Source organism: Citrus sinensis, chromosome 4 (genome assembly GCF_022201045.2).
Source record: "Citrus sinensis cultivar Valencia sweet orange chromosome 4, DVS_A1.0, whole genome shotgun sequence".
NCBI classification, from domain to species: domain Eukaryota; kingdom Viridiplantae; phylum Streptophyta; class Magnoliopsida; order Sapindales; family Rutaceae; genus Citrus; species Citrus sinensis.
The window spans coordinates 4,409,547-4,437,350 of record NC_068559.1 but is presented as its reverse complement, the minus strand read 5'-3'; the positions used below and the strand labels follow the sequence as shown (position 1 = coordinate 4,437,350).

General features: G+C 35.6%; 4 protein-coding genes and 1 long non-coding RNA gene across 8 annotated transcripts; all 5 read left to right on the top strand.

Annotated features, from left to right (window-relative positions):
• Positions 1-277: 277 nt before the first annotated feature.
• LOC102610562 (caffeic acid 3-O-methyltransferase-like) lies at positions 278-3,936 on the top strand. The gene is made up of 4 exons (XM_052439629.1): positions 278-708; positions 830-1,140; positions 3,080-3,144; positions 3,242-3,936. Exons 1-4 carry the CDS (start codon positions 320-322, stop codon positions 3,536-3,538), a joined length of 1,062 nt encoding a protein of 353 aa, XP_052295589.1. The 5' UTR covers positions 278-319; the 3' UTR covers positions 3,539-3,936.
• A 1,025-nt stretch (positions 3,937-4,961) lies between these two features.
• Positions 4,962-6,578, top strand: LOC102629567 (caffeoylshikimate esterase-like; the record flags this gene model as incomplete). Its single annotated transcript, XM_015526778.3, is given in 1 exon segment — positions 4,962-6,578. A coding segment is annotated over 1 exon segment (639 nt), but the record flags the coding sequence as incomplete, so codon positions are not given.
• Positions 6,579-7,973: 1,395 nt separating this feature from the next.
• Positions 7,974-23,058, top strand: LOC102611563 (protein disulfide isomerase-like 1-3). 4 transcript variants are annotated; one of them, XM_052439628.1, is made up of 10 exons: positions 9,855-10,712; positions 10,870-10,996; positions 11,159-11,260; positions 11,427-12,860; positions 12,942-13,107; positions 13,739-13,854; positions 13,934-14,011; positions 14,166-14,249; positions 14,359-14,433; positions 22,742-23,058. In XM_052439628.1, the coding sequence occupies exons 4-10, from the start codon at positions 12,762-12,764 to the stop codon at positions 22,823-22,825; spliced, it is 702 nt and encodes a 233-aa protein (XP_052295588.1). In that variant the 5' UTR covers positions 9,855-10,712; positions 10,870-10,996; positions 11,159-11,260; positions 11,427-12,761; the 3' UTR covers positions 22,826-23,058. The 4 variants fall into 4 exon arrangements, 3 of the variants coding, with proteins under 3 accessions (XP_052295588.1, XP_052295586.1, XP_052295587.1); XM_052439626.1 differs by lacking the exon at positions 22,742-23,058 and adding an exon at positions 14,534-14,746; XM_052439627.1 differs by lacking the exons at positions 9,855-10,712; positions 10,870-10,996; positions 22,742-23,058 and adding an exon at positions 14,534-14,746 and having other exon boundaries at positions 11,094-11,260.
• LOC112496592 (protein disulfide isomerase-like 1-4) lies at positions 20,600-21,917 on the top strand. The gene is made up of 3 exons (XM_025093974.2): positions 20,600-21,287; positions 21,431-21,560; positions 21,665-21,917. The coding sequence occupies exons 1-3, from the start codon at positions 20,767-20,769 to the stop codon at positions 21,839-21,841; spliced, it is 828 nt and encodes a 275-aa protein (XP_024949742.2). The 5' UTR covers positions 20,600-20,766; the 3' UTR covers positions 21,842-21,917.
• A 2,850-nt stretch (positions 23,059-25,908) lies between the features above and the next one.
• On the top strand, positions 25,909-26,468 carry LOC112496593 (uncharacterized). The gene is made up of 2 exons (XR_003063120.2): positions 25,909-26,038; positions 26,210-26,468. It is a non-coding gene; the product is annotated as an uncharacterized LOC112496593 (long non-coding RNA).
• The last annotated feature ends 1,336 nt before the right edge of the window (positions 26,469-27,804 follow it).

Genomic DNA, 27,804 nt, shown 5'->3' with positions numbered 1-27,804 from the left:
GTCTCGTGATGGCTTTAGTGACGATACCCACAAACATCATTTTTTTAAAAAAATAAATAAATAAAAAGAACAACAAACTTTAAATAAAACATAAAAATAGCCTCAAAGATTGCATAAATTATATAGCTCAAAGAAAATTTTAAATATTGGCAAAGTTCTAATTTTAATTCATTAGTCAATCCCATCTCTCTTTTGATAGTTTTGAATGACCAAGTCTATATTGGCAAACTCTTGATAGTTTTGAATGACAAGTCTATATATAACCCCCTGGCCAAACAAGAAACCCCGCAAAGCGTACAAGAAATTCAAGAAATTTAAAATGGATTCTATAGTTGATGGAGAAAGAGACCAAAGCTTTGCATATGCTAGTCAATTGGTGATGGGTACAGTGCTACCCATGGCCATTCAAGCGGTGTATGAGCTGGGCATTTTCGAGATCCTAGACAAAGTTGGTCCTGGTGCAAAGCTCTGTGCTTCAGATATTGCAGCCCAATTGCTTACCAAGAACAAAGACGCACCCATGATGCTGGATCGGATTCTCAGGCTTCTGGCTAGCTACAGTGTTGTTGAATGCTCACTTGATGCTTCTGGTGCTCGGAGACTATATAGTTTGAATTCTGTCTCCAAATACTATGTGCCTAACAAAGATGGCGTCTTACTAGGCCCCCTATTACAAATGAATCAGGACAAGGTCCTTCTGGAAAGCTGGTAATTAATTAATTTCTATTTCTCTCTTTTTCTTAGTAAATGATTAGCTAGAGCATGCATGCATGCATGGAGCATATATATAGACGATGCATGATAAATTGGTTTTTCGGAATTTATGTAGGTCCCAACTCAAAGATGCTATTCTTGAAGGAGGAATTCCATTTAATCGAGCCCATGGAGTGCATGTATTTGAGTACGCAGGATTGGACCCTAGGTTCAATAAACATTTTAACACAGCAATGTATAACTATACCTCCCTGGTTATGAGCAACATTCTTGAATCTTACAAGGGCTTCGACAACATCAAGCAACTGGTCGATGTTGGTGGCAGTCTCGGTGTTACTCTTCAAGCCATCACTACCAAGTACCCCTATATTAAGGGCATCAATTTCGACCAGCCTCATGTTATTGACCATGCCCCATCACATCCACGTATGATTATTAATCTCATGTTATATATACGAGTACTTGTCGGGACATTACACTATTATACCATATGCGGTAACAATTTTCTTGCACTTTATTAAAGTGCAACAACTCTCATAAATATATATATAGTCATTCGCTAGGGTGGGCACCCTAATTTTTTTTTTAATGCAAACACTTTGTTGTACCGTGCGATTTAATAGAATTAATGAAGAACACCGTTAAATCGTACGGTTTAATAGCGTGTCCTCATTTAAAAAAAAATAAAGGCACCCACCTTAGAGAAGGACTATATATATATATATATATATATGTTTCACTTTGTTAAATTGAGAATGCTACTAATAAATAAAAAAAACACAATTTCTAATGTATTGAAATATGTGTTTTTTTTTATATTTTAGTAACATTCTCATTTTAAAAAAGTGAAGATTTCATTACTAAAGAAGGACTCTCTCTCTCTCTCTCTCTCTCTCTCTCTCACTACACAAATTTTGTTAAAGTCCGAAAAATCTAGTAAGTCATATGATTTAATAGTATAATGGACTATTGAACCATTTGAAATTATGATTTTTTTTTGGTTTTTAACAAAACCCAAAATTTTGGATTAGATCATTACTATCTATCTATATATATATATATAAGGCTTCCTTACTTTATTAAAATAAAGGATAAACTAAGGATAATACTTGGAATGTTTGTTTTCTTTTTTCCTTTTTTTTAGAAGATTCCTTATTTTGGGGGCAAGTTTAAAAAAGATACTTTTAGAAAAAAATTTCTTTCTAATAGAGTTCGTCCAAGGATTAATACTAAAGCTCACGTGTAATTTTGTTATTTTAAAAAACTAATTAATTCGCGTAGGTGCCATATTATTAAATTTAATCGTATAAGTAAAATATTTTTCTCTCACCTTTGTATTACCCTTTATTTCTCCCTCTAAATTACCAGTGAACTAAGGTACACATCCATGTAGCCATACAAAAAGATGTTATCTACATAAATTTGTTTATTAAACCAAATGTAAATATTGGAAAACAAATGTTGGCAATCGTTTCTACATATATTTTTTTAAAGATTAACAAAGCATAGTCATCTAATCACGTTTCGATTTACTGGATAACTAAAGTAAACATACAAAGAACTAGGGAAGTACTATATTTTAATTTGTAGTAGTAACATCCATCCAACAGCCATCAGAATAAAAAAAAATGTTTTATAATGAGTAGAGGGCGGATTGAAGGAGATGAGCACATAAGTTAAAAAGAGAAATGTATGAATGTCCTAAACATGATGTCAAGCAAAGGAAATCTTTTAAGTGTTGTTGGACATTCAAGAGGAAATTAAGGACAATGCTGATTTAGAATTCAGTTCATCCGAAGAGCCTGCAACACGCATACTCGTGTTAGCTAAGGCAGCTTTTAATTTTAAGTTGCCTGTAATTTGATTGGAAGATCTTCCTCCGAAATGAAGTGTAATTTCAATCTTTGAATGAAATTACTTAGTTTAAATAAATTAAGATGATAAGAGAGAGGAAAAAGCGTCGTGTTTCACGTTTATTGTTTGACGTAGGGACTTGCGTTTAGTTAATTAATTTTTCGAATTATAAAACTGCATGCAGTTTTAATATTAACCATATGATAAACTTTAACCTAATTGTTAGAAATTTATATGTAAAATTGTATTAAAAAAAATCCCTTGAACCTGCTCTCATATATGCGTGTGTATAATTCTTCAGTGGTTTACTATTGTGAAATTCTTGTAAAACCCCAAATTTATATTTAAAAAAATGAGAACATCTGTTGTGTGTGCCTGTATATCAGGAACTTCCATAACATTGGCATAATTAAGTTTGAGCAAACAGTTCTTGACGTAATACATCTTGCTAATGAAAATAGAGTGGCATAATTCTAATTGTCTGATTTCTTAATTGTATAATATTTTACAGGTATTGAGCATGTACGGGGTGATATGTTCCAAAGTGTTCCAAAAGGTGATGCCATTTTTATGAAGGTAAGTTTTTAATTTAATTTGCGGACATATTATGAGGAGTTCCTTAAATTAAATTTTTACAAACAATAGTTTGATTAATATGAGAATTTTTAAATAGTCGGTACTGCACGATTGGAATGATGAACATTGCTTGAAGTTGTTGAAGAATTGCTACAAAAGCATCCCAGAAGATGGAAAGGTAATCGTTGTGGAGTCAATGCTTCCAGAAGTTCCTAATACAAGCATTGAATCAAAATCAAATTCCCATTTGGACGTGCTTATGATGATTCAAAGTCCCGGTGGAAAGGAGAGAACAAGGCATGAATTCATGACCCTGGCTACTGGCGCTGGTTTTGGTGGGATCAGTTGTGAACTTGCTATTGGTAATCTCTGGGTTATGGAGTTCTATAAGTAGAGTGCATGCCCATGCATCCTAGAAATAAAGCAAATCTTGTGTTGATTGTCTTGCGTGTATCTCTTTCCAAGCATGCTGATATGTCTCCCAAAGACGAGCAAGAACCCATGCATTTGACAAACTTCCCAGGTACCTGATAGCCATGCTTGAGAGGAGGAGTCTAGGACTTAATAATAAGTGCTTTGAAATAAATGGGTGCTTGACACGTGGTCTATCAACTATTTGTGCAATATTGTTACCCATATTTCCTATTATTTCTAGTATTTCATGTGTTACTGTCTAGGGTGTCTTTTGTTGTTCCAAGGGCAGTTACTAGCGTAGATTGCGTGTTTCCAATTGGCTCTTATAAAAAGCCTAAAGCTGTCTGAATAAAGGATGCAGAAAAATTATTTCATAAAGCAATTCGCTTTTTTTAAATTCTTTTCTTTCCTCTGCTTCTGTAAAATTCAAATCCTCACAAATTACATATCACATGCATTTTTTATTTTCTAGAAATAAAAAAAAAATTCTGTTAGACTTGTTTTAGGTATTAGCCCTGCTTAATTATTTTTGGAAAGTATAGCTTTTAAATTCCAACACGAATGTGCTTAATAAATACTTACTGCTATAATCTAAAAATTAAGTTTATTTTATTTATATAATAAAAAGTCATAATAACTTTTAAAATTATTACATATTACCATACTTTCTCATTTTTTTTAATCACAACATCTCAATACCAAATATAGTGATAATTTATATTTAATAATTAAATATTGACTTATTTTTTTGTCACAGATGTCTCACCATAACTTTATCATATTTCTACTATGTTACTGATACTCAGTAAATTCCTTATACATGTTTAGCTTTCCTAATTGGTGTGTTGATTGTCAATTAATTGCTCCTATATGCATTTGATTATGTTAGAATTCTCAGTATATAGCTTTAAAATTGATATAATATGATATGTGTTGTACATCAAGTGCAAAGAAATTAATTAACAAGTAATTGTCGTGATAAAACTTATCATATATTCGTTGCAATGGTTGTTGCCAAGGTCTCCTCGAGCCAACACTAGGGAGTAGAGATCCCCTGCAGTTGCAAATTAAATGTTATTATTGATAAAACAAAAATATATTTATAAATTAAATTATTAGATCCAAAATAACCCTACAAAAAAAAGAAGGTTTTATGCAAAAGCAAGCATACTAAATTTATTTATTTTAAATTTCATCCCAAATAATTAATATAACATGTGATATGTCATTCTGAGACACGCACCGGATTCGCCCGCGTTTTTGTATTCCGGGTCCTTAGGTGGGGCCATAGCTCTTTACTTCACGCTCCGTCCGACGGGCGCGTGGGATGGTTTTATGCAAAAGCAAGCATACTAAATTTATTTATTTTAAATTTCATCCCAAATAATTAATATAACATGTGATATGTCATTCTGAGACACGCACCGGATTTGCCCGCGTTTTTGTATTCCGAGTCCTTAGGTGGGGCCATAGCTCTTTACTTCACGCTCCGTCCGACGGGCGCGTGGGATGGTTTGATTTTGAATGGGGCCATGTGCGGGATTAGCCAGAAATTCAAGCCTCCGTGGCCCTTCGAGCACCTTCTCTTCACAGTCGTATGGCTGGTGCCTTCCTGGCGCGTAGGTCCCACCCACGGTTCTCTCCCGATGGTCTCCTTCAAGGAGGAGTGGAGGAGGAAACTGGTGTTGTCGAGCCCCAGGAGGTCGGTGCCAAGGCCGCGTGCGGCAACCGTGCTGGAGTTTTTACGCGTGTCGAGGGATTTGCAAGGGATTTGAGTATAAAAAGTACTCAATGAGCCCCAAGAGGAAGACGACGTCGTTTGCGATCCCGCCTGCGTTGAAGAGTTGTATAAACATGCAGCCAGTAAGGATAAGGCGCTGAGGATTTATCCAGGCACGTGGCATCAGCTGATTGCCGAGCCTGAGCAGAACGTTGAGTTGGTTTCTGGAGAGGTGGTGGAGTGGCTGAGAGAAAGAGCCTCACGCGCTGCCAAGGGCAGTGATGGTTCGCGCCCTGCCGCTGAGTTAGATTCTGGCGCCTAATGAGATCTGTAGTGGCCGCTGTAGGAAACAACCAATTATAGTATGCCAAGTGCATGCTTTATTTGAAACAACTAATAAATTAGGAAAGGGAAAAGCTACTTAACCCGACATTAGCCCCGAATTCGGGCCCCGAATTTTGACAAAAACGGTGCGTTTTGCTTTGCTTCAATACTATTCCAGCTGTGCAGCACGTGAGCATTCTGTTTGTCTTTCTATTTGCGCGTGAACCACAGCTTTCTGCTCAGAATTTCCAACTTTTTGCTTGATGCTCTGATCGAACCTCTAATTAATTAATTTATTTATTTATTATGAGCTCAGTGCTGCTTTTACTTGCTTGCTCAAGTAAATATTTATCACTTTGCTATCAAGTGGCATTCTTAGACATGCAAAGAATTAAATGATATATGAGATGCTGCCAATTCTCTTATAGCTTCTTTCCTCAATGAGTGCAGCACTCCCCCACATTATTCTGTCAGCATCCTTCATCGGCAGAACACAGCCGCATTTGATGGCATTCTGTTTGCAAGCTTGCTGAACCATGGTGGATGGAAGGTGATTGACAAAATGCTGAGACAGGGTATTGAGTGTTAAATGAGAGTGGATGTGAAGTTTTGTTGCTTTAACTTGCGCTGGGGGTAGATTAAATAATTGCGGATTTAGGATTATTTGAATGAACTTGGACGTTGTTTCTTCAGCCAAAGCATTGGCGTCGGTTTTCATTGAGCGAAATTTTCTTTTGCTGGGCTGTATGCGTGAATATGTTGATTTCATTCAACTTTAGAAAATAGTCCTACAATGTTCAATTGCGATGAAGATTGCATTCGTAATACTTAGATTTTATGATCATGATTCTTTATCTTCTTTAGTGATAGAAAGAATCATGATCATTGCACGATACAGAGTCATCATACACTAAACTAAAATACAAGAAAACATTCAAATGCTTCAACAATCTTTCTGGTGGCACATGCCCCTTTAGCGGGAAATATATCTACAACATGCAGCCGCAACAAAAGAGAATGTCATCAACCGGATTTGGCCCCAGCAAAATCATGCAGCTGAGACAATTCCAGCACCAGTTACACTTCCACCAGCAACAATTCAAGCACCAGTAACACAAAAACACAATCAGCCGCAAGATAATTCCAGCACCAGTAACACACAAACACAATCAGCAGCAAACACAATGGAGTCTTGAAGGAACATTTAACGATACATGAAATTAATTTGTATTAATTAAAAATAAATTTATATGAAATTATTTAAATGTTTAAAAATAAATTTAAACTTATTGAAATTATTTAGAGAGAGCAAACTGCCTTGAAGGAAGCCACGATGGCTTCAGGATGGTGAAACCAAAAGGAAGCAAAGGTCAAAATCGGTAGTGAGGGGCTTAGAGAGCTCGGTCTTGAAGAAAGCAGGAGCGGCAGAGAGCTCGGTCTTGAAGGAAGCAGCAGCGGTAGAGAGCTCGGTCTTGAAGGAAGCAGCAGCGGCAGCGACCTTGAAGGAAGCGGCGATGGCTTCTAGATCGTGAAGCCAAAAGGAAGCAAAGGTTAAAATCGGCAGTGAGGGGCTTAGAGAGCTCGGTCTTGAAGAAAGCAGTAGCGGCAGAGAGCTCGGTCTTGAAGGAAGCAGCAGCGGCAGTGACCACAAGATGATAGGATTAAACGAAAAGGAAGCAAAGGTCCGTTTCTGTGGTTTGGCAAAAGAAAGGAAAGGAAGAAACATGGGTTAAACGCACCGTTTTCAATTTTATCAAAACGGTGCGTTTTAAAATTCGGGGCGTGTTTCGAGGTTAAAATCGGGGTGAATAGCAGCGCTCATAAATTAATGCTGGGCACGTTCGTTGGCAATGTTAATTACACCTTTTTAATGTTCCTTTGCTCCTTCATCAAACCATACATATTATCTGTAATTTTCCTTTCAAATTAATTGAGGAGGACATCTTAACCGTCTATATTGGCTTGAGCGTTACCAACAAAGTGTTGGCTCCACTGGCAATAGAGTCACCCTTAGGTGGTTTAATTGAGTTTGCTCCCCAGTTCAAGTCGCAGGAAAGTCGCCTTTGTTGGGAGAACTTGTGTCTCTCGGTTCAAGTGGGGACTTCTAGTCTGGGTTATGGTACGGATTTAAAGGTGCCTCCCATAGTTGGGGCCCTCCCCGGGATACCTCGTGGTTAAGACCAAAAAAAAAAATATTGACTTGAGTGTTGAACGTTTAGAACTTTTCGGGCTCTCGAAGGAAACGAAGGACAAACCAGTCATTTCAAGTAATAAAGGTCTCATAACCTTCAAATTTACAACAAATCCTATTGATTGAATGTTAAAAAATTCTATTAAAAAAAGGTAAAAAATTAACGTGAGTTCCCTAAAATTGTCAATTCCTTGTTATCTTTGCATATACGCTAATATGCATTAGTATTTAAATGAAATATAGGAATAACTCTGGTCACATCTTCAACGTATGTGTAACAAGTAACAAGTTAGAACAAGTCAATTAGATCTCCAATTTTCAAGGAAACATAAAAACAGAAGATCTCATTCACATTTCTATTGCTTCATTTTCAATAGATGAACCAAACAAAAAGAAAAAAAAAATGGCTGGTCTTTTTGGATTGCTTGAAGGCACACTAAGAATTTCTTTAACAGATGCAACAATGATGGCGACGTGGACAGAGCACACGGCAAAGTAAAGTCCAAAGATGGCGTCATTCAGCGCTTGAATGAGATATCGAAATTCTATGAACTTGCAGTAATTCAGCTAGAAGGGTGCATGAAATTTGTCCAGGAGGATGCAGACAACAACATGTTTCAAAGCTGCCATGAAAAAGTCCTGGCAGACTTGGAAGAAATTAAAGACCGTCTCCAGTGTCGCCTTCAGTATTCAGAAATGGCTCTCCGCGAAAAGGATAAGGAATTGACGGAGAGGTTCGAAAATGAGTTGAAGCTTAGGCAAGCATTGGATGCGAAGGAAAAAGAATTGGTTGCTTTGCAAAATGCTAACGTGGAGCTTGAAAGAACAAAGAGCGATGGTGTCGCTGAGCTCAGTATGAGCAGTCCTGGAAGTCGGGATGAGGATAGAGATAGTGAAATTTCTGAGTTGATGCATTCAGTTGATCAACAAGTCTTGCAAATCGAGCATGAAGTTATTGATGCGGAAAAGAATGGCGGTATTGATCACAAAAAGATTGAGCAGATGGGTTCTGATATTAATATTTTGAAAGAGACTTTGCATCAGGCTTTTGGGAAAATGCAGAATGCGATTTTTTTGTCTGAGCTGGGGCCCCAGGAGCAGCAATGGAGGTGGACTATTGAGAAGGATGCAATTTGTACATTGATTAATGGTTTTGTTAACGATTTTAAGGAGAACTTTGAGATGGAAATGAGGAAGCAAGAGAAGCAAGTTTTCATGAGCTTGAGTGAGCATTTGTCAGATTTGATGACGGAGGTTACGTGCTTGCGTAATGAGCTTGAGAGCTTTATCAATCAGAACGAGGCTCAACTGAAAGCTGCAAAAGGGAATGAGAATTTAAAATCTTCAACCAAAACTAATATTGAGAGGAATATTCCTCCGAGGCTGCGAAGATCTTTATCAGAAGGAGACAGTTGTGCCAATTTTTCCTCAAAGGTTGAAGAAGTAGAATCAGAAGAGGGTGTTGGTCAATCTGTTGCTAAGATCATAAAGAGTCACGAGTTTATTATTCGGAGAAAAAGTGAAGAGGTTAAATGGTTGAAGCGAGAAATGCTTCCAGAAAAAAGGTGTTCAAACTTAAGAAGAGAGAAGGATCCGGTTAGCCTAAAAAGAAGAATCCAAGAAGTTATTGTAAGATTGGATAATTTAATGAACTGCAATGCCAGGTTGGTTGAGACTTTTGGAGAATATGGAGGTGATCAATGGGACGAATCCTCAGCAGCAAAAAACCTATTGAAATCTGATGTGAGAAAAGAAATGAACTCGGACATTGACAATTTGGATGGTGTCTGGAAGAAAATGAATAACGCGTCAGTCGCTGATGCAGCCAATGAAGAACTACAAATTGAAATAAGGATGTTGAAAGAGGAAGTTGAAAGTAACAAGTTTGAGGCTCAGATGAGAGAGGAAATATATTATACTGTATGCAGTGAGGCAGTTAAGGGGTTTTGCTCTGCACTGGATAGGAAATTAGAACATTTCCGAGATGAATGCTCTTTAAGTGAGGATATATGCTCAGTCTTGTACCGGGAAATTTGCAAGGATTGGAATTAGAAAATTGGAAACTATAGAATTGGCAGGCTTATAACAGAAGAGGTTTCTCGTCTGTCTTTGATGAGACCTTCAGAGATGTTGTGAATACTGCGAACTACACATTTACAAAACTCTAAGAGGTTGAGGTTCCTGACAAGTCACTTAAAATAGCGGAATATTTTGTGAAGGAGAATGTGTAGATGGTTTTATTCGGGGAAACTATTGATGAGTGGAAGAAAGAGATAGATGCTTGCAACATTGAGTATCTCTTTAGACATGAGATACAGGAATTTGTTTTTCGTGAGACGATGAAAGATGCTTGCCTATGTTTCACGGAAGGAGAAGCCCGGAAGCAAGACAAAAGTTCCCCCAACAATATAGACGGAAGTTTTGAGGGAAATGGAGAGGATAGTTTTATCAAAAAACTAGATATGTTATTGAAGTGTTTGGAAGAAGATGGAGATCTAATGGTAAGTGCAAGTTCTGAAGTAAATGAACACAAGAAACAACTTGACTGGGTGGAAATGGAAACTGAACAGCTGAACGAGCATGAGATCTTTCAAGAACTGATGGATGAGGATGAGTCCACTTTTACTTCGGTGAGAAGCAAACTTGAGAAAGCCTAGATCGGTTAGCTACAAGTAAGACAATAATGAGTGAGTTGGAATCTAGTTTAGGCACAGCCGACTATGATGAAGAAAGAGTTGATAATCAAATGATTCCTGCAGATAATGTGCATGACAAAAATTCTATAACTTTCCAACAAAAAAATGAAGAGATTTCTAGAAACCAATTGGATTCCATGTTTACACCTATACTGGAGTTTTCACAAGTATTTGGAAATTTTGAGCTCCAAGCACAAGAAAAATTAGCAGACAAAGTTTTGAGGTACTTCAGTTTACATTTATATATAGTTCCCCTCAAATGCTTTAATTTAATCTTACTGTGAACATTGACTATGGCTATTTGTGTTACGATATTTATGTTCCATCAAAATTAGTTGTTTGAACAAGTGATTGACCTTTACTGCGCTACTTTTGTACAGGTTGGAAGAGATGACGCATCAATTAGATTTGCTTGTTGAGCTTGTTTCCTCAGTACAAAAGCGGGAATTACTCTACAGAACAACATTTATTAGAAGAAGCAAGAATCTCCAAAAGGCTGAAACTGAGGTTTTGAGCTGCAATTTCAGTTTTATTCACCTTAGCTTCTTTCTTTCTTTCTTTTTTTTTTTAGGATAAACAAACTGAATTTAACTTGGATTTGATGAATGTACATTTGAAGTGTGTTTCAAGCAAATTTTCTTAAGATTCATTACGCGGCTTGGATTCCAGGTGGATCTGCTGGGCGATCAAGTGGATGCACTCATAGGCTTACTTGAGAAGATATATACAACACTGCATCAACATTCACCTATATTGCAACAGCATTTCGAGGTGAGCAATGATATATTTTCTCAAAATTCTTTCATATTATATCTTGGTTTGTGATGCAACTACAACTCTATCATGTCACATTATATGCTTGTATATGTGATATTTGTAACACATATGTCTTCAACATTGTTGTTCTAATTGGCGGTAAATTTGTGCAACTCTGAAGGTCTCAGAGATACTGAAGCTGATCCATAAAGAACTAATTGGAGAAATTCATTAAGTTTATCAACAAATGTAGGTAATCCATTCACATACAAAAGGTTTATAATACAAAGTTCAAGCAGACACTTTTTAAAGATTATAAAGAGAGATGACCAAGCATGTCACATTATGGTAAGGCGTTGAGAATACAAATTAACGCCATATAGGAAGCGTGTTTATATGGCTGCAAAAGAATATTCCATTCAATTCGTTGCTTTCAAGATTCAGTGTAATCCTGTTGCATAGTGATGTTCGTAGGAACATTGGTTTCATCTGCTAGAGATTTGGATCTTGTCTTTGTCGATTGTGCTTTATAAAGCTAGTGGTGGATAGAGGGTTTCTTTCTGTCAACGGGATGTTAATAGTGTAATTTCTGAATAGAAATCAAAATAAATTTTATTATTTATTAGCTTGTTGTCTACTCTGTGAAACTACATACCAAAAAGGAGGCATTTAATTATAATTATCTTGTCACTGGCCAGCAATTCGTGGTTAAATTTGCATTGCTGACAGGATCATTGCTATAAAACAACTATTTGAAGCGTCAAGTACAAATTGCAGAGCACCTACTCAACGCCGGCTGCTCAACAATGTCAACTAAAGCTCATCTCCTTGCGCTCTCCACTACGATTTTTCTTTTGTTCATTGTGTTTCGGCTTTCGCCTTTCTGTGTTTACAAAATAGATTATGATGGAGGCTATGTATTATGTGTTTCTGTATTCAAGAAATTTCCTCCAATCTCTTCCAGAGACACCGTTGCACCATTAGATTCTTATGAAAGTTTCAAAGATCGAAAGTACAATTTAACTCCGGCTATTGATGAAAAAGAAAATGCAGTGAATTTAAGTGACAAGAATTTTAGTGATGTTCTAGCCAAGAATCAGCATGTGATGGTGGCTTTTTATGCACCATGGTGCTTCTGGAGCAAGAAACTGGCTCCAGAATATAAAGCCGCTGCCACTGAGCTGAAGGGCAAAGCAGTGCTAGCAAAAGTTGATGCTATCAACGAGATCGAGTTGGCAAAAAGATGGGGAATTCAAGGATATCCAACCATTTATTTCTTTGTTAATGGAGTACATGTGGATACTTACTACCATGACAGGAAGAAGCGAGTTTTTTTGGAACAGGGGTTTTCTTTTGTTGGATCTTTTTGTTCAATATGGCCCTTTTAAATCTGTTATAGTTGTTGAGAAGTGGGAAAAGTGAAAAGGGGCAAGTCTATTATATGCTCGTGCATTTGTTAATAACGAGATCGTTTTTATTTTGAAGGGATGATATTGTGAATTATATAAAGACGAAGATGGCCGGTGATCTTTACATTGTGATGACAACAGAGAATGCAGAGCACTTATTGACAGCTCAATCTACAATTGCTTTGGGATTCCTTAACTCTATAAAGGTCCATACTCACTCATATGATTTGAGCAATTGCCTTAGTGTTTCCCTTAACATCTGTTACTGTTATGACAAAAAATTTTAGGGCCTGGAAGGTGAAGTGCTTGCGGCTGCATCAAAACTGCATCCTGATGTTTTATTCTTCCAAACTACTAGAGCTGATGTTGCAAAGATGTTTCTGATTGACCCAGAAATCAAACGCCCTGCTCTAGTCTTGCTGGAAAAGGAGTCTAAACAGCTTAGCCACTTTGGTTCGTAAAACAAATAATCTCTCCAATGATTTTGAGTGCTTCAAATGGAAGATTTATACACAATGGCGGATCTAAAAAAATAATTTAGCGGGGGCTAAATTAGATAATAGTAAAATATAAAAAATTAAAATTTTGAATATATAAAATATTTATAATTAGTCTCTACGCATTTTTATATTTTAAAAATGTTATGCAATAGACTTATTATCAATATTATTAAATTTATTGTTTCTTATATAGACAACCAAACTATCACTTATCTCATCTGATTCCAAAGATGATCATTCATGAGTTTTATTACTGAAAATGTTCGTTCTACTATTATTATATAAATTGGAAGAATTAACCATATTTTTTAGAATATAAAATATTTTGAGTAGTGGGCTATCATTATTTTTAATTAAAATATATATTTTTATATTTTTTTAAAGTCAAAGTTTAAATTTTATGGGTTTTACATTTTATAGTGACTATTTTAATAAATTTAATGGGGTTAATTAAAAAATTAAAAAAAATTCTTTTATTTTTAAATTTTTTTTTTGGCCAATGGGGGCTTGAGCCCCCACTAGTCATGTGCTGCATCCGCCTCTGTTTATACATGCCCTGTCCGTTTTTTGCTTCATTTTCTCAGATGGTTCTTTTACTATATCAGTAATTGATGATTTCATATCATCGAATAAGATTCCTCCGATGATTACTTACTCCAGGGAAACTACTCCATTGATTTTAAATTCCCCCTTGAAATTGGTAATTATCATTTTACATCTTTTCCTCGGGAAAATGTGAAAGATTTATGGTTTGAACATGTTCCTGAATTTGTTCTCAGTTATGGCTTTTTGCGGCTGTGCATGATTCTGAGGCTAAATCAATATTTCAAGAGACAGTTAGAGCTTTCAAAGGCAAGGTAAATGCAGAGACTTGTATTTAGTAGATTAATCTCTGTAGCGAGCTCAAGCAAAACTTGTTGAAACTTGATAACTGAAAGCCATTTAAATTAATTGTCTGTCAACATAATTTTATTATTATGATTTTATATTATCTTGATCACTGTTTGCCAGCTTCTCTTTGTGTATTCGCAAATGTACCCGAAACTTAAGGGACAAATTTCTGACTATTTCGGTGTCACAGGTCATACTTCAAGAGTGAGTTTCCTGCTTTACCTTGATTCTGTGAAATCTTTATGATTGCGGTGTAGCTTTTGTCTTATACATCAATATGAAAAAATGGGTTACTGTACAAATTTACTTGCAGGTAATTGCTGTCGCTAGCATTCGTAAACGCAAGAAGTATGTATTGAATGGTGAACTGACCCTGAGCAATGTAAAGGTTTGCATTCTTTTCACCATAATTGTTATTATATATTTTTTTCCTAATGCAGAAAAATGGCTTAAGATTCACAATTTTGTCATGATTTGAGATCCTACAGTCATTTGCATTGGATTTCTTGGGAGACAAGTTCAGGAACCAACAGTCAAAAACAGCTCTTTCTCAAATACAACTTCAGCAAAAGTCATTAACTAGACTTCCAGTACCAGATATGATGACTAAAGAAGCAATTTAGTGTATATGATTCAATTTCCCTTTCCCACAAAATGATTGGATGCAATAAGAAGTGTTGTTTAACTTAGATATTCCAGTTAATCACTATTCGTGCCTTCATATGTTTAACGGCAGAGGTCACATTAAATAATGGCATATGTTCTATATATAAAAATATCTATCAGACCTTTAATTATATTCATTTAACTCATTGATAACCGCATTCAATAGATAAACATCAATTGATAACCAAAATGATCAAGCACCTTGTTAGATTGCAAGAAAAGTAAGAGCAAATTTTTATTATTTTTTCTCATGAAACACGTTGTACGTTCTAATACAAAGAACAAACTACCAAAATCAAGAACTTTTGGGTTATATTTTTCTATTAAGAGAACGTGGCACAAATGGTACTGATACGCTTGTCCTGCAACACAAGCAAATCAACTCAACAAAACACTGTTCGAGATTGGCAATGCTGTATCATTCCCTGAGGCTTGAAAAATCACATTGTCCTCAAGGTGAAATCAGGATAGAGGTGCGAAAACTCAAAGAAATCTTCCTAGGTGGCATTTTCTAGAGCGCTATCTGACTACTGCACCAGAACATGTTGAACTTCTTTCCCATGACGCAAGACTATCTATGTGGCACAAATAGTAGCTGGGTATAAGAGTGGTCGATTGTTGATGCTATCACGAGGTAAGGGTAACCCATTGATAGGGCTGGAACGCTGAAGGGTTTGAGCATTGAAATATGGAAGACATAATGAATTTTGCAATCTAACGGAAGGTTCAGCTTGTATGCCACTGGCTCGACATGTTCCAATACTGTAAATGGTCCGTAATACCTCTTCGCTAACTTCAGGGATGCTCGTTGAGCTAAAGATGTCTGTCGATATGGTTGAAGGCGGACAAGCACACGATCTCCTTTATTGAGTTGGAGTTCACGCTGATGGGCATTAGCCTTTTGTGTCATTCAATGCTGAGCTTGGCGTAAATTCTCCTTTAAGAAGCGCAAGAGAGCATCTCGCTCTGTCAGCGCATCATTGAGAGCTTGGATTAAAGTAGAGCCCTTAGAGTAAGCTAGGATAGTAAGTGGATTACGCCCATACAATGCCTGGAATGGTGTCATCTTGAGACCACTGTGATAGCTGGAGTTGTAACTGAACTCTGCCTAGTAGAGTAGAGAGACCAACGATTGTGGTTTTTCTTGAGTGAAAGCTAGTAAATATTGTTCAAGCCTGCGGTTCACAACTTCGGATTGCCAATCAGTCTGCGGATGATAGGCTATGCTATGCCTTAGGGAAATGCCACTTAGTTCAAAAAGCTTCTTCAAAAAATTGCTCATAAAAATTGGATCACGATCCGACACAATGGAACTAGGAAAACTATGGAGTTTAACAACCATGTTAGCAAATAAGTCTGTTGCCGTCATAACTGAAAATTGAGAAGGTAGAGCTCTAAAATGTGTTGATTTAGTTAGACAGTCCACAACGACAAGGATAGTAGTGAGCCCTCGTGATAGTGGCAAGCCCGTAATGAAATCTATAGTGACCTTATCCCATACTAACAATTGAATAGGTAGTGGTTGTAACAACCCTGCTGGGGCTTGAGTTGATTGCTTGATTTGTTGGCAGGTTAGGCAAGCAGCTATAAATTTTTCAACATTAGTTCTCATCTTATGCCAATAAAATGCCGAAGCTAAGCGAACCAAGGTTCATTTTATACTAGCATGTCCAGCCCATGGGGTAGCATGAAATTCGTGGAGCAAGATTGAATTCAAGGAGGATTGAGAGCTAACATAATAGTGGTGGCGGAAGAAAAGTAATCCATCATAAATAGAAAAATCAAGGGAGAGCTCACTTGTGGCAAAGTGCTTATGAAAGAGTACCAAGTTTGGACAAGTGGTATTCTCCAAGCGTAGAGTTTCTAACAAGTCAAAAGTTGGACTGGAAACCAATAGCAAATAGGCAGAGTATCTCTTGGGTGCCTCCACAGGCTCATCTTCATGCACGCGAGACAAAGCATCAACTACCTGGTTTGCTCGACTGGGCTTGTATTCAATCTTAAAGTGATAACCAATCAATTTTCGGATATACACCTGCTGGTTAGGTGTTTGGATAACTTGTTGCAGAAGTTCCTTGATACTTTTGTGATCGGTGCGAATAATGAAAAAACGACCAAGAAGATATTGTCGCCACTAGTGGATAACCTCGGCAGTGGCATGTAACTCCTTGATATATGTTGATGCCACTTGAAGTTTTGGTCCCAACTTTTTACTAAAGTAGGAGATTGGGTGGTTGTCTTGCATAAACGCTACACCAATACCGACATTTGATGCATCGGTCTCAATGATGAAATCCAACTCGACGTTTGGTAATCGCAATACCGGGACTTCCACCATAGCTTGTTTGAGGGCCTCAAATGTGATGGTTGCTGTTAGAGTCCAATTGAAAACATCTCTACATAATAAGTCAGTGAGGGGTGTAGCAATAGAAGCATATCATTTAATAAAACACCTGTAATAGGCCATGAGGCCAAGTAACCCTCGCAATTGTTTCAAGGACGTCGGTGGTGGCCAGTTGACCATGGCTGTAATTTTCTGTAGATCTGCACGAACAGCTCCAGTAGAAACCAAATGACCCAAATACTTAATTGTTTCTTGGCAGAAAAGGCATTTGGAAAGTTTGATGAAGAAATAATGACTATGTAAGCAACTTAAAACTTGCTCCAAGTGAGAGACATGATCAGCCAAAGATGAACTATACACCAATATATCAAAAAAGAAAAAAAAACAACGACAAATTTACGTAAGAATGCAGCAAAAATTTGATTCATGGTAGCTTGAAATGTAGATGGAGCATTCGTCAAGCTGAAAGGCATCACAAGAAACTCGTAGTGCCCTTCATGAGTTCGAAAAGCTATCTAGTATATGTCTCTGTTGTGCACTCGAATCTGGTGATAACCAGCCCTCAAGTCTAATTTGCTGAAAATGGTTGCACCACCCAATTCATCCAGTAGTTCATAAATTGTTGGAATAGAAAATTTATCCTTGATAGTAACCGCATTTAAGGCACGATAGTCCACACAAAAGCGATAGGTGCCATCCTTTTTTTTCACTAGTAACACCGGGGAAGAAAAAGGGTTGTGGCTTGGTTTTATTACACCTTGCTCCAACATTTCGCGAATTAACTTCTCCATCTCTGTTTTTTGGAAGTGAAGATAGCGATAAGGCCGAACATTCACTGGTTTTGTGTTTGGTAGTAGGAGAATTCTATAGTTAATGAAATAGTGTGAGGAAAGGCCTGTTGAGGGGCGGAATAAGTTGTGAAATTTGTAAAGGAGGTGAGAAATCAGAGTGGGCAGTGAAACTGGAAGTTCTAAGTCTCCGGAGCCTCCATCTTGCTGCGAATGTATTTATTGTAGCTCAAATAGGTTCTGAACAGTTGTGCTATGCATAAGGGCTTGAAATTGGTTAAAAGTAATTAAACTCGGTGAATTGGTGACGTCCCCACAAAGGCTGACCAATTTCCCATCCCAATAGAAGTTGATCGTCATGGCGGCATAGTCATGAGACACCCTCTCTAAGCGTTGAAGCCACTGAATACCCAAAACCACATCCGACCCCTCAATTGGTAAAACAAATAAGTCCAAAGTAAATGCATAATCTTGCATAGTCAGAGCCACTTGCAGACAATATAGTTGGCATACCAAGAAGTCACCATTGCCAATATAAACTCGAAAATGAGTCGTGGGTTGAATAGGAAGTCCCAATCGTTCAGCAAACACAGGTTTAATAAAATTGTGGGTACTCCTACTATTAATAAGCACTTGAAAGCAGTGGTTACCAACCTTGCCAATCAGTCAAAGTGAATGGGGATTCACCTGCACCACGAGGGCGTTCAAGCTTGAAATATCTGTCGGTACCATTTCCTTGAATGGCTCCGCCATGGCCAACTTCATAGTATCCTCATTTTCATCATCGCCAGTCCCCATAAGAATAAAAAACTTACTACGATAGTGATGGTTTGTGCTATACTTTTGATCACAGTTATAACACAATCATTTTTTTCGTTTGTCTCGTAATTCAGCTGGAGTGAGGCGGCGAACTGGTAAATTTGGTGTAGGTAAAAGGGCTAGAAGGTTTGTTTGTTTAGGAGGTTGGTGTGTTGTAGGAGCTACAGGGGAACTGTTTGTGGTGGGGGTAGGAACAGGCACATGTGAAGGTGGAGGAATTTTGCTGATGGATGGAATGGTCATAGTTGGGGCCGACGGTGGGGGCCATTTAGTCCAAGGGCAGCCACTCATTTTAGCCTCCTCTAAACGAGCTTCATTAGCTTTTGCGAGAGTAAAGACATCTATCAGAGATGTGGGGCGGGAAAACATCAACTCCTTGCGAATATCTGTTCTCAAACAATGATAAAAAAACTAATCAACAAGGGTTCAGAGATTCCAGTGACCTTATTCATCAAATCTTTAAAGGCTGACTGAAACTTTGCGACTATGGTGGTTTGTGTAAGTTTGGAAAGTGTACCTTGAGGATTGTCATACATTGAAGCACCAAACTGATGTTTCAAACTAATTAGAAAATCTTTCCATGTTGTTATTAGTTTGTTCGCCTTCATCCATTGGTACCAGGCTACCGCTCTCCCCTCCATGTGAAATGCGATGATGCGAAGGCGCAAGTGCTTTGGAGTTTCATGGAAATCGAAAAACTCTTCAATACGAAACACCCACCCATTCGGGTCAGAGCTATCAAACTTGGGAACCTCCATTTTCATTTATTGTAATACCAGCGAGAGATCGGTGTGTCCTGAATACCCCTCCGCAACTAGAGAAGAGCGATGTGCAGAACCTGATGATGCAACCAAAACACTTGAAGACCCTTGGATATGAGAACGTAGATCCTCAAGATGAAAATCCACTGTGGACATGTACTGCTACAAGTTTTGATGAATCGCAATTGTTTGGCCTTCAAATTGCGTTTGGAGTGCCTTCATTGATGCCAACACCTCTGAATCAGCCATGGAAAAGTCAATGAAAGCACCAATGATACGCTTGTCCTACAACACAAGCAAATCAACTTAACAAAACACTCTTGGAGCGAGTGCCAGCTCCAAATAAAAAAGAATTAAGAGCAGAACATAGATTAAGAAGAAAGAAAATTCTAGAGAAGAAAGAGAACTGAGTATTTTCATTCCTTTGCTTTTTAAACCTTACAATGCTTATATGCTTCACCTCTAACAACCTCTAACAAAATCTCTAACAGAAGATGGTTACAAAAAATAGCAATTGTAAAGCTAAAAGAAAATATCAAACTGATAAAAGATTTTAGAAAGGAATCCACAACTTCCTGCTCCTCAAACAACATAATCCTTTAGTCAGCTGGGTGATTTTCTCATTCGCGATGGGCCTGCAACAGGTTTTGTGTTGGGCCTAGTTGTATCTTCCTCCTGGTGTGATTCAGCCCGTTCTTCAAAGGATTCCGCAAGATATGGATTGGGCACACAGAGATGTTTCTCATTTTTGAACTCAAAAGAAATGTCACTCTAGTCCCAATTGAAATGAGAAAGCAAGAGAAGCAAGTTTCCGTTAGTATGTGATATTTGCAACAATATGTTTTTGACATTTTGTTCCAATTGGTGGTGAATTTGTGTAACTCTGCATACGTCTCAGAAATACTGAAGTTGATCCAGAAAGAAATAATTGGAGAAGTTAATTAAATTTGTGAACCAATGTAGGTATTCCATTCACGTACAGAAAGTTTCTAATACAAATTCCAAGCGGATGCTTTTTAAAGATTATAATAAGAGATGATCAAGATTCAGTGACAGTACTGTTCCATAGTGATGTTCACAGAAGCATGTGGATCTTGCCTTCATCGATTGTGCTTTGTCAGGCTAGAGGGTTCCTTTCTATCAACAATGTGTTAACAATGTAATTTCTGAAAAGAAATCAAGATAACTTTTTAAAAAAAAATATTTTTAGCCTTTTGTTTGCATCTTTGAAAATAAATAACACAAGGAGCATTTAATTACTTTTCTCTTGTCATTAGCCAACAATTGTTTGAAGATTTCAAGTACAAATTACAGAACACCTACTCTAGGCCGGCTGCTCAACAATGTCAACAAAAGCTTATCTCCTTATGCTCTCCACCACAATATTTCTTTTGTTTATTCTTTTTCGGCTTTCGCCTTTCTGTGTTTACAAAATAGATTATGATGGAGGCTATGTATTGTGTGTTTCCGTATTCAAGAAACTCCCTCCAATCTCTTACGGAAACACGGTTGAACTTTCAGATTCTTACAACAGTTTCAATGATCAAAAGCACAAGTTGCCACCGGCAATTGATGAAAAAGAAGATGTGGTGGTGAAACTAAGTGACAAGAATTTTAATCATGTTATAGCCAAGAATCAGCATGTGATGGTGCTTTTTTATGCACCATGGTCCCCCCAGAGCAAGAAACTTGCTCCAGAATATGAAGCCGCTGCCACTGAGCTGAAGGGAAAATCAGTGCTAGCAAAAGTTAATGCTATGAGCGTGATAGAGTTAGCGAAAAAATGGAGAATTCAAGCATACCCAACTGTTTATTTCTTTGTTAATGGAGTGCGTGTGAATACTTATTATTATAGCAGGACGAAGTGAGTTTTCTTTTTGTTCTTTGAACATTTGTTTTCTTTTGTTGGATTTTTTTTTGTTCAATATAACCCTTCTAAATCTGTTTGGTTGTTGAGAAAGTGTGCAAAATGAATAACCTAACCTAACACAAATTTTGGTTTTGAAGGGATGCTATTGTGAATTATATAAAGACTAAGATGTCTGGTGATCTTTACACCTTGATGAAAATAGAGAAAGCGGAGCACTTACTAACAGCTGAATCTACAATTGCTTTGGGATTCCTTGACTCTTTAAAGGTCCACTCCCACTCACATAATATGAGCAATTTCTTAGACTGTTTCTATTTTAACATCTCTTATTGAATCATAAATGTTACAAAAGACTCAATTTTGTTTGTTAGGGCACGGAAAATGAAAAGCTTGCGGCCGCATCAAAGCTGCATCCTGATGTTATATTCTTTCAAACTACTAGAGCTGATGTTGCAAAGATGTTTCTGATTGACCCAGAAATCAAACGCCCTGCTCTAGTCTTGCTGGAAAAGGAATCTAAACAGCTTAGCCACTTTGCTTTGTTTTAGAAGTTATCTCTCTGCAAATGATTATGAGTGCTTCAAAATGGAAAATTTACACAAGCCTTGTGCATTTTTTGCTCCATTTTCTGAGATGGTCCATTTACTGATGCAAGAATTTATGACTTCATATCATTGAATAAGATTCCTCCGATGATTACTTACACCAGGGAAACTGCTGCATTGATTTTAGATTCCCGCTTGCAAGAGGTAATTATTAGTTTACATCATCTTTACCTTGGAAAAATTAAAAAATTTTCAGGTCTTAACGAGTTCATAAATTTGTTCTCAGTTATGGCTTTTTGCCACTGTTCATGATTCTGAGACTAAATCAATATTTCAAGAGGCAGCCAAAGCTTTTAAAGGAAAGGTAAATATAGAGATGTAGGGAGATCAAGCAAAATTTTGTCGAAACTTGGTTAACAGAAACCCACTGAAATTAATAGCCTTTCAAAATAATTATCATTATGATCTTAAATAATAATTGATGAAATTAATTGTTTGCCAGCTTCTCTTTGTGTATTTTCAAATGGACTTGTTGCATGCAAACTGATAGGAGACAAATTTCTGATTATTTTGGCATCACAGGTCACGCTCCAAGAGTGAGTTCCTTGCTTTATCTTCAGATTCTGTTAAATCTTTATGAATGCTTTTTTTTTTTAATTTCCTCCGTAATTAAATACGAAAAATTGGGTTGCTATGCAAATTTCAATGCAGGTAATTGCTGTCAATGGCTTTTTCAATGGCGAGAAGTATGTATTGAATGGTGAATTGACCCTAAGCAACATAAAGGTGTGCATATTTTTCACCCTTCATTATTATTATATGTATATCTTTCCTAATGCTGAATAATAATAGATGAAGATTCAAGATTCTGTCGTGATATGAGCTTTTTACTTGTTCTTGCAGTCATTTGCATTGGATTTCTTGGAAGACAAGTTAAGGAGCCAGCAGTCAGATACAACTCTACTGGAAAATAAGAAGGGTTATTAAAGAAGCATTTTAGGGTATCTGATCCAATTTCTATTTCCCACAAAATGATTACGACAAAAGTGGCTGGGCACAAAAACAATTGTTGTTGTCTGTAACTTAGACATCAGAAGTACGAAATTTTAGTTATGACTATATATATATATATTCGTGGCATTAGATTTGATCTTTTAAATTAGAATGTGGATTCTTTTGCTTTGACTACTTGTATGTGCATGGCCATGGGCAAATTCAATTATGGCATTATTTTATGTGTACAAAATATCTAGAAAACTGTTAATTCTCTTAACTCGTTGATACAAATGAACAGATAAAACATCAATTTGATGACTAAAAAGATCAAGCATCAGGTGGCACTGCAAGAAAACAACAGAAATGTTTAATATTTTTTTTTTCTCATATAGAACACACCGTACGTTGCAATACAAAGCGCAAACTACCAAAATCAAGAACTTTTGGGTGATTTGTATCTATTGAAAGAAGGTGACACAATGGCTAAATCTGAACGGAAAATTTTACTAAATCTCCGCAATATCATAGATTAAGCTATTCTCTAAATTAACTCAATTCAAGAAAGTGAATCACAATCAAACTGAAAAATCAAGTATTAAATACATGAAATTAAAAATTAAAAAATTGCAAACTTTTTAGAATTCTACAGTGTTATTATCACAAAGACAAAAGCCACATGGGTCTCATAAACTAGACACATGAAGTTCCGGTTAGTCTAAAATGAATATAATATTCTTCAATTTATAGAAAATGATAAAGAGACAGAACTGACGTATTACTGCCCATTTAACGTGTTAATTAATTAAATTATTATTATTTCAGTACTGTTGTTTTCGTCAGTATTTTGTCTATTTTTTTTAATTCGATTAATTCTATCAAATGTTTCATGCAAAGGTTTTATTATGTAAAGGCAAGAACTAGGGCGATTACTAATTTTATCATCAAAAAAATTTCTGAATGGTACAATATCACCACTCTTTTAGAAATTCTCCAAGGTCCATTAGCCGGCTATATATCATCTTGCTCACACGATAATCCGAAATTAGAAAGCAATGGGAATGGCAAAATCATTTCTACTTCTTATACTTTCAATTCTTCTCCGCTGCAAAATCTTAACCTTCACACCTCTCTCTCAAAAATATTGCAATAATTTGCCATCAGTACCAAATCAATTCTACACCAAAGCCGTACTAAACCTGGCATTCCTCGAGCCCAAGCAACAAAACGATGACGTATTACCCAGCCATCGGATATATTAGCACTCCTCGCTCTGTCAATCGCAAGATGCTGCCACCACCAGAACTCATCAAGATGCTGCAAGAAATTTCACAAAAAATCTCACTTATGTACCCAGACAATGAAATAGAGATGATATATTATAAATATATCCTTATGTTGGAATAAAATCTAAACTGTAATAGAGAATTAATCTAAGTTAGTCCCAATAAATTTGTGATTTTAAATATTAGTAGATCTCATGTACCAACATATTATTTAGTATTTAAAAAAGAAACATCAATGTAAGGCCTTCCTATTTGTATAATAGACCAAATCTATTTTTCTATTTTCTAAAAGCAAAAAAAGAAAAAAAAAAGTCTTCTCTAAATAAACTCAGTTAATTAGACAAAGTAAATCATAATATCAAACTAAAAATCACATGATTTCAAAAAAAATAAAAAATAAAGATCACTTTATGTCTTGTTAAGAAAAACAAAACAAAAAAGGGGTCCTAGAAGACTTTTTTTTTTTTCTCAGAATTGTACAATTTGACTCGTTTGACTTTTGAGAAATACCATAATATTCAAACACAAAAGCCACATAGGTCTCTAAACTGGTAAACAAGACATAATAAAATAATGATACATGTATTGAAAATATCATACAATTTAGTACAAAAAGTACAAAAGACAAAAAAAAAAATTGTTCTCTGGTTATTTTATCTATCTTTCAGTGATGGTGAGCTATTTTTTATACTACTTTTTGTAAGCATATCATTGTCGGATGGTATCCTTAACTTTATCAAGCAACAATTCACTTCATACAAGATTTCATGTTATCAAAGGCAAGAAGTAGGGCGAATACTTAGATTTTATCTTCAGAGAACATGATCATCTTTCTCAACACTTTTTTGAATATCATAAAAAGCAATAACTAAATGACAACAGCCACTACAAGAAATTTGATTTTTTAAGATGCCTTCTTCTATGACTTTTGCAGCTTTTGTCATAAAATAATATTTATTATGACGATTGTTTTTTAAAATCGTAGCCAATAATCTCATCTTGGCTTATGTTATATTTTGTAATCAATAATATTTATTTTACGACCCAGTAATTTGTCACCTAATCAAATATTTTATGACAAACATAAAATTAGTCGCAAAAGGACATGCATTTTTTTTGCTTAAAAACTTCCCTCCAAAATTGACCATTTTCTGACAAAATATCATCTTTTATGACAAAAAAATACGGTAGCAAAATTTAATTATAGGTGACATTATTATTTCGTAACTGAAGAAGAGATGTGAAATTGATCAAATAATTTGTGACAGAAAAATATTAGTCTCCAAAATTAATATGGTTTTGATTAATTTTAAGACCCTTTTTTTTTGTCATAGATAATTACTTACTGTAACAAAACTAAAAAATAATAGTCTAAAATTTTGTCTTGAGTAATATTGTATTTCATGACCATTTTTTCAGAGACAAATTATTTAGTATCTGATTAATTTTTTTATGACAAAAGTTACGTCACTAACAAAAAAAAAGAGAATAATAATTGATATTTTTTCTTTTTCAGAGACACATTATTGTTTAGCTTCATACAAATTTTGGTTAACAATGCTAGATTAATAAAAATTAAAATAATAGCCTAAAAATAATTAACTTGGATTAATAAAAAATGATGATTGACTTTTTTTTCTTCAAATCATTGATAATAACCTTATAATTGCTTCTTTTTTATTTTTAGAAGGACCTTATAATAGTTATTTAAGTTGGATATATATATTAGAAAAAATAAAACTTAAATAAAACCTAAATTTTCAGAGACACATTAAGTGGCCACTTCACGTACAAAACTACCCAACGTTATCTTCTCAACACCCCAACCCCTCTTCCAATTGCCGGTGTGTGTGAATGATTATTTCAAGATTAGTTTAACAAATAGTCGTCTTTACCTATCTTGTCTTGTCTTCCACTCATGGTAATTTTTCACTTTTCCTTTCATTTTTGGTTCAATTTTCTTATATGGGTGTTGTTTATTGAGTAAAAGATTTGATTTTTGTCATTGGTTTGTCTTGTTTCCCCTTTTATGTTTTTCGTTAATTCAAAAATATGTTGTTTGTTTGTTGTTTGATACGTTCAATTCGGGGAGGCAACATCTTAATTCTACCTTAGCCACCGTGCGGGCCATTAGAACCACGCCCTTTGCTGCCGCCCAGAAGGACGCCACCCCTCACCAGTCCACTCATGCATGCCAAAATAAGCCACTCGACAAAATTCACTCTCATCTCTCCTAGTACTTTTAAGTATCATTTATGAACTCATCAAATTTAATTTTTATTAGTTTAGTTGTGATTGCATTATGTGTTTGGTGAAATTAGAGATTAAAATTCTTGGATCTATTATTTGAATATTTTTATGCTTATCAAGTTTTTGATAAAATTCCTAATATAATCTAGTAAAAGAAAAACATAAAATACACAAAATAAATGAAGGAAATTGGAAGCGAAGTTTAGTTGTTTTTGAGAAACTTTTGTAAAATTAGGATATTAAGATGACTTTGTTTTTCAATTTGGGCAGTGGATTTAGGAATTAGGTGTGATGACATTAGATCCCCTTTCCCCCCCCCCCCCCCCCAAAACACCAAAACAACCAAAAAATTTCTTCGTAAGAACTTTAGAAAATTGGGATATTTCTATTATCGTTCACTTCATCTTGGTATGTAATTAATCATCTTTCTTTAATTTTTAAAGAAAAATTTAGCTAGTATTAATATAATGAAAAGAGTTAATAAGTTATTCAAGTCCAACCAATAATTATAAGTTAGAGTTATAGAACAAAATCTTAACTATCAAATATTATGAAGCTTTGATATATTGGTTCGCAGGATGGTGTTGAAGCTTGGGTTGGTACAATTTGCTCAAAATGTTGTTGAATTTGCTAGGAAACATATATGAAGTGATTAAATAAACTAATAAAGGTCAACAAGCCTTGGTTTTTTTCCCCTAATGTGGTTGTTGTATGTTTAATTAAAATTAATGTATTTATCTTCTTTTATACTGGGGTAATAAAAAAGTGTGGAGTCTCTCCCAGATTACTTTGTTTCAGAAGATGTATTAAAGTGAGCGTAAAAGGTTCAAGTAGTTTCCATACAAAATCTAAATGTGTAAGCTATCTTATGAGGATGATGATGATGATTATTATTATTATTATTATTTACTCAATCTCTTATTTCTTTCAATTTTATATTTATTATAAATATTGATTCATTGACTGCTTAATAGTTCAATTTGGTTCAAGTTTGACTCCAACTATTTGATAGATTAATTTAAAGAGTTTTGGATGTAAAATTTGTGCAAGTGAATCGAGGATGATTATGTGCTTGTAATCTTTTGATTATATTATTATTTTGAAGTAATATATGATTGAATTTGCTAAATAGTTTTGGGGAAAATCTTTAATTTTGTAAAGATTTAAAATGACATGTACCTTTAAAGTCATCATCTACCACAACATTGACTCAACAAAACGAGAATCAAAAATTAAAATCAAGGAAGAAAATAGCAAATCTAAGGAAGTTGAAGAATTCATGAAACAACTATGGTTTACATATCTCTCCGTTTGTGTAATGTTACTTTTATTTTTCTTCTACAATGTAATCATATTTTTGGACATGAATTTTTTTTTTTTTTTACATTTTAGATTTTAGATTTCTTTGTCATGAATTGTATTTATGTTAATAATATT

What these genes read in the sequence shown, in the direction of transcription:
- LOC102610562 (XM_052439629.1), top strand. Translation starts at nt 320, where the DNA reads ATGGATTCTATAGTTGATGGAGAAAGAGACCAAAGCTTTGCATATGCT. An exon ending in CCATGCCCCATCACATCCAC is followed by an intron (nt 1,141 to 3,079) that starts GTATGATTATTA and finishes AATATTTTACAG; the next exon opens with GTATTGAGCATGTACGGGGT. An exon ending in GTGATGCCATTTTTATGAAG is followed by an intron (nt 3,145 to 3,241) that starts GTAAGTTTTTAA and finishes ATTTTTAAATAG; the next exon opens with TCGGTACTGCACGATTGGAA.
- LOC102611563 (XM_052439626.1), top strand. Translation starts at nt 12,762, where the DNA reads ATGGCCGGTGATCTTTACATTGTGATGACAACAGAGAATGCAGAGCAC. An exon ending in TAAATTCCCCCTTGAAATTG is followed by an intron (nt 13,855 to 13,933) that starts GTAATTATCATT and finishes ATTTGTTCTCAG; the next exon opens with TTATGGCTTTTTGCGGCTGT. An exon ending in TCACAGGTCATACTTCAAGA is followed by an intron (nt 14,250 to 14,358) that starts GTGAGTTTCCTG and finishes ATTTACTTGCAG; the next exon opens with GTAATTGCTGTCGCTAGCAT.
- LOC112496592 (XM_025093974.2), top strand. Translation starts at nt 20,767, where the DNA reads ATGTCAACAAAAGCTTATCTCCTTATGCTCTCCACCACAATATTTCTT. An exon ending in TATTATTATAGCAGGACGAA is followed by an intron (nt 21,288 to 21,430) that starts GTGAGTTTTCTT and finishes TTGGTTTTGAAG; the next exon opens with GGATGCTATTGTGAATTATA. An exon ending in GATTCCTTGACTCTTTAAAG is followed by an intron (nt 21,561 to 21,664) that starts GTCCACTCCCAC and finishes TTTGTTTGTTAG; the next exon opens with GGCACGGAAAATGAAAAGCT.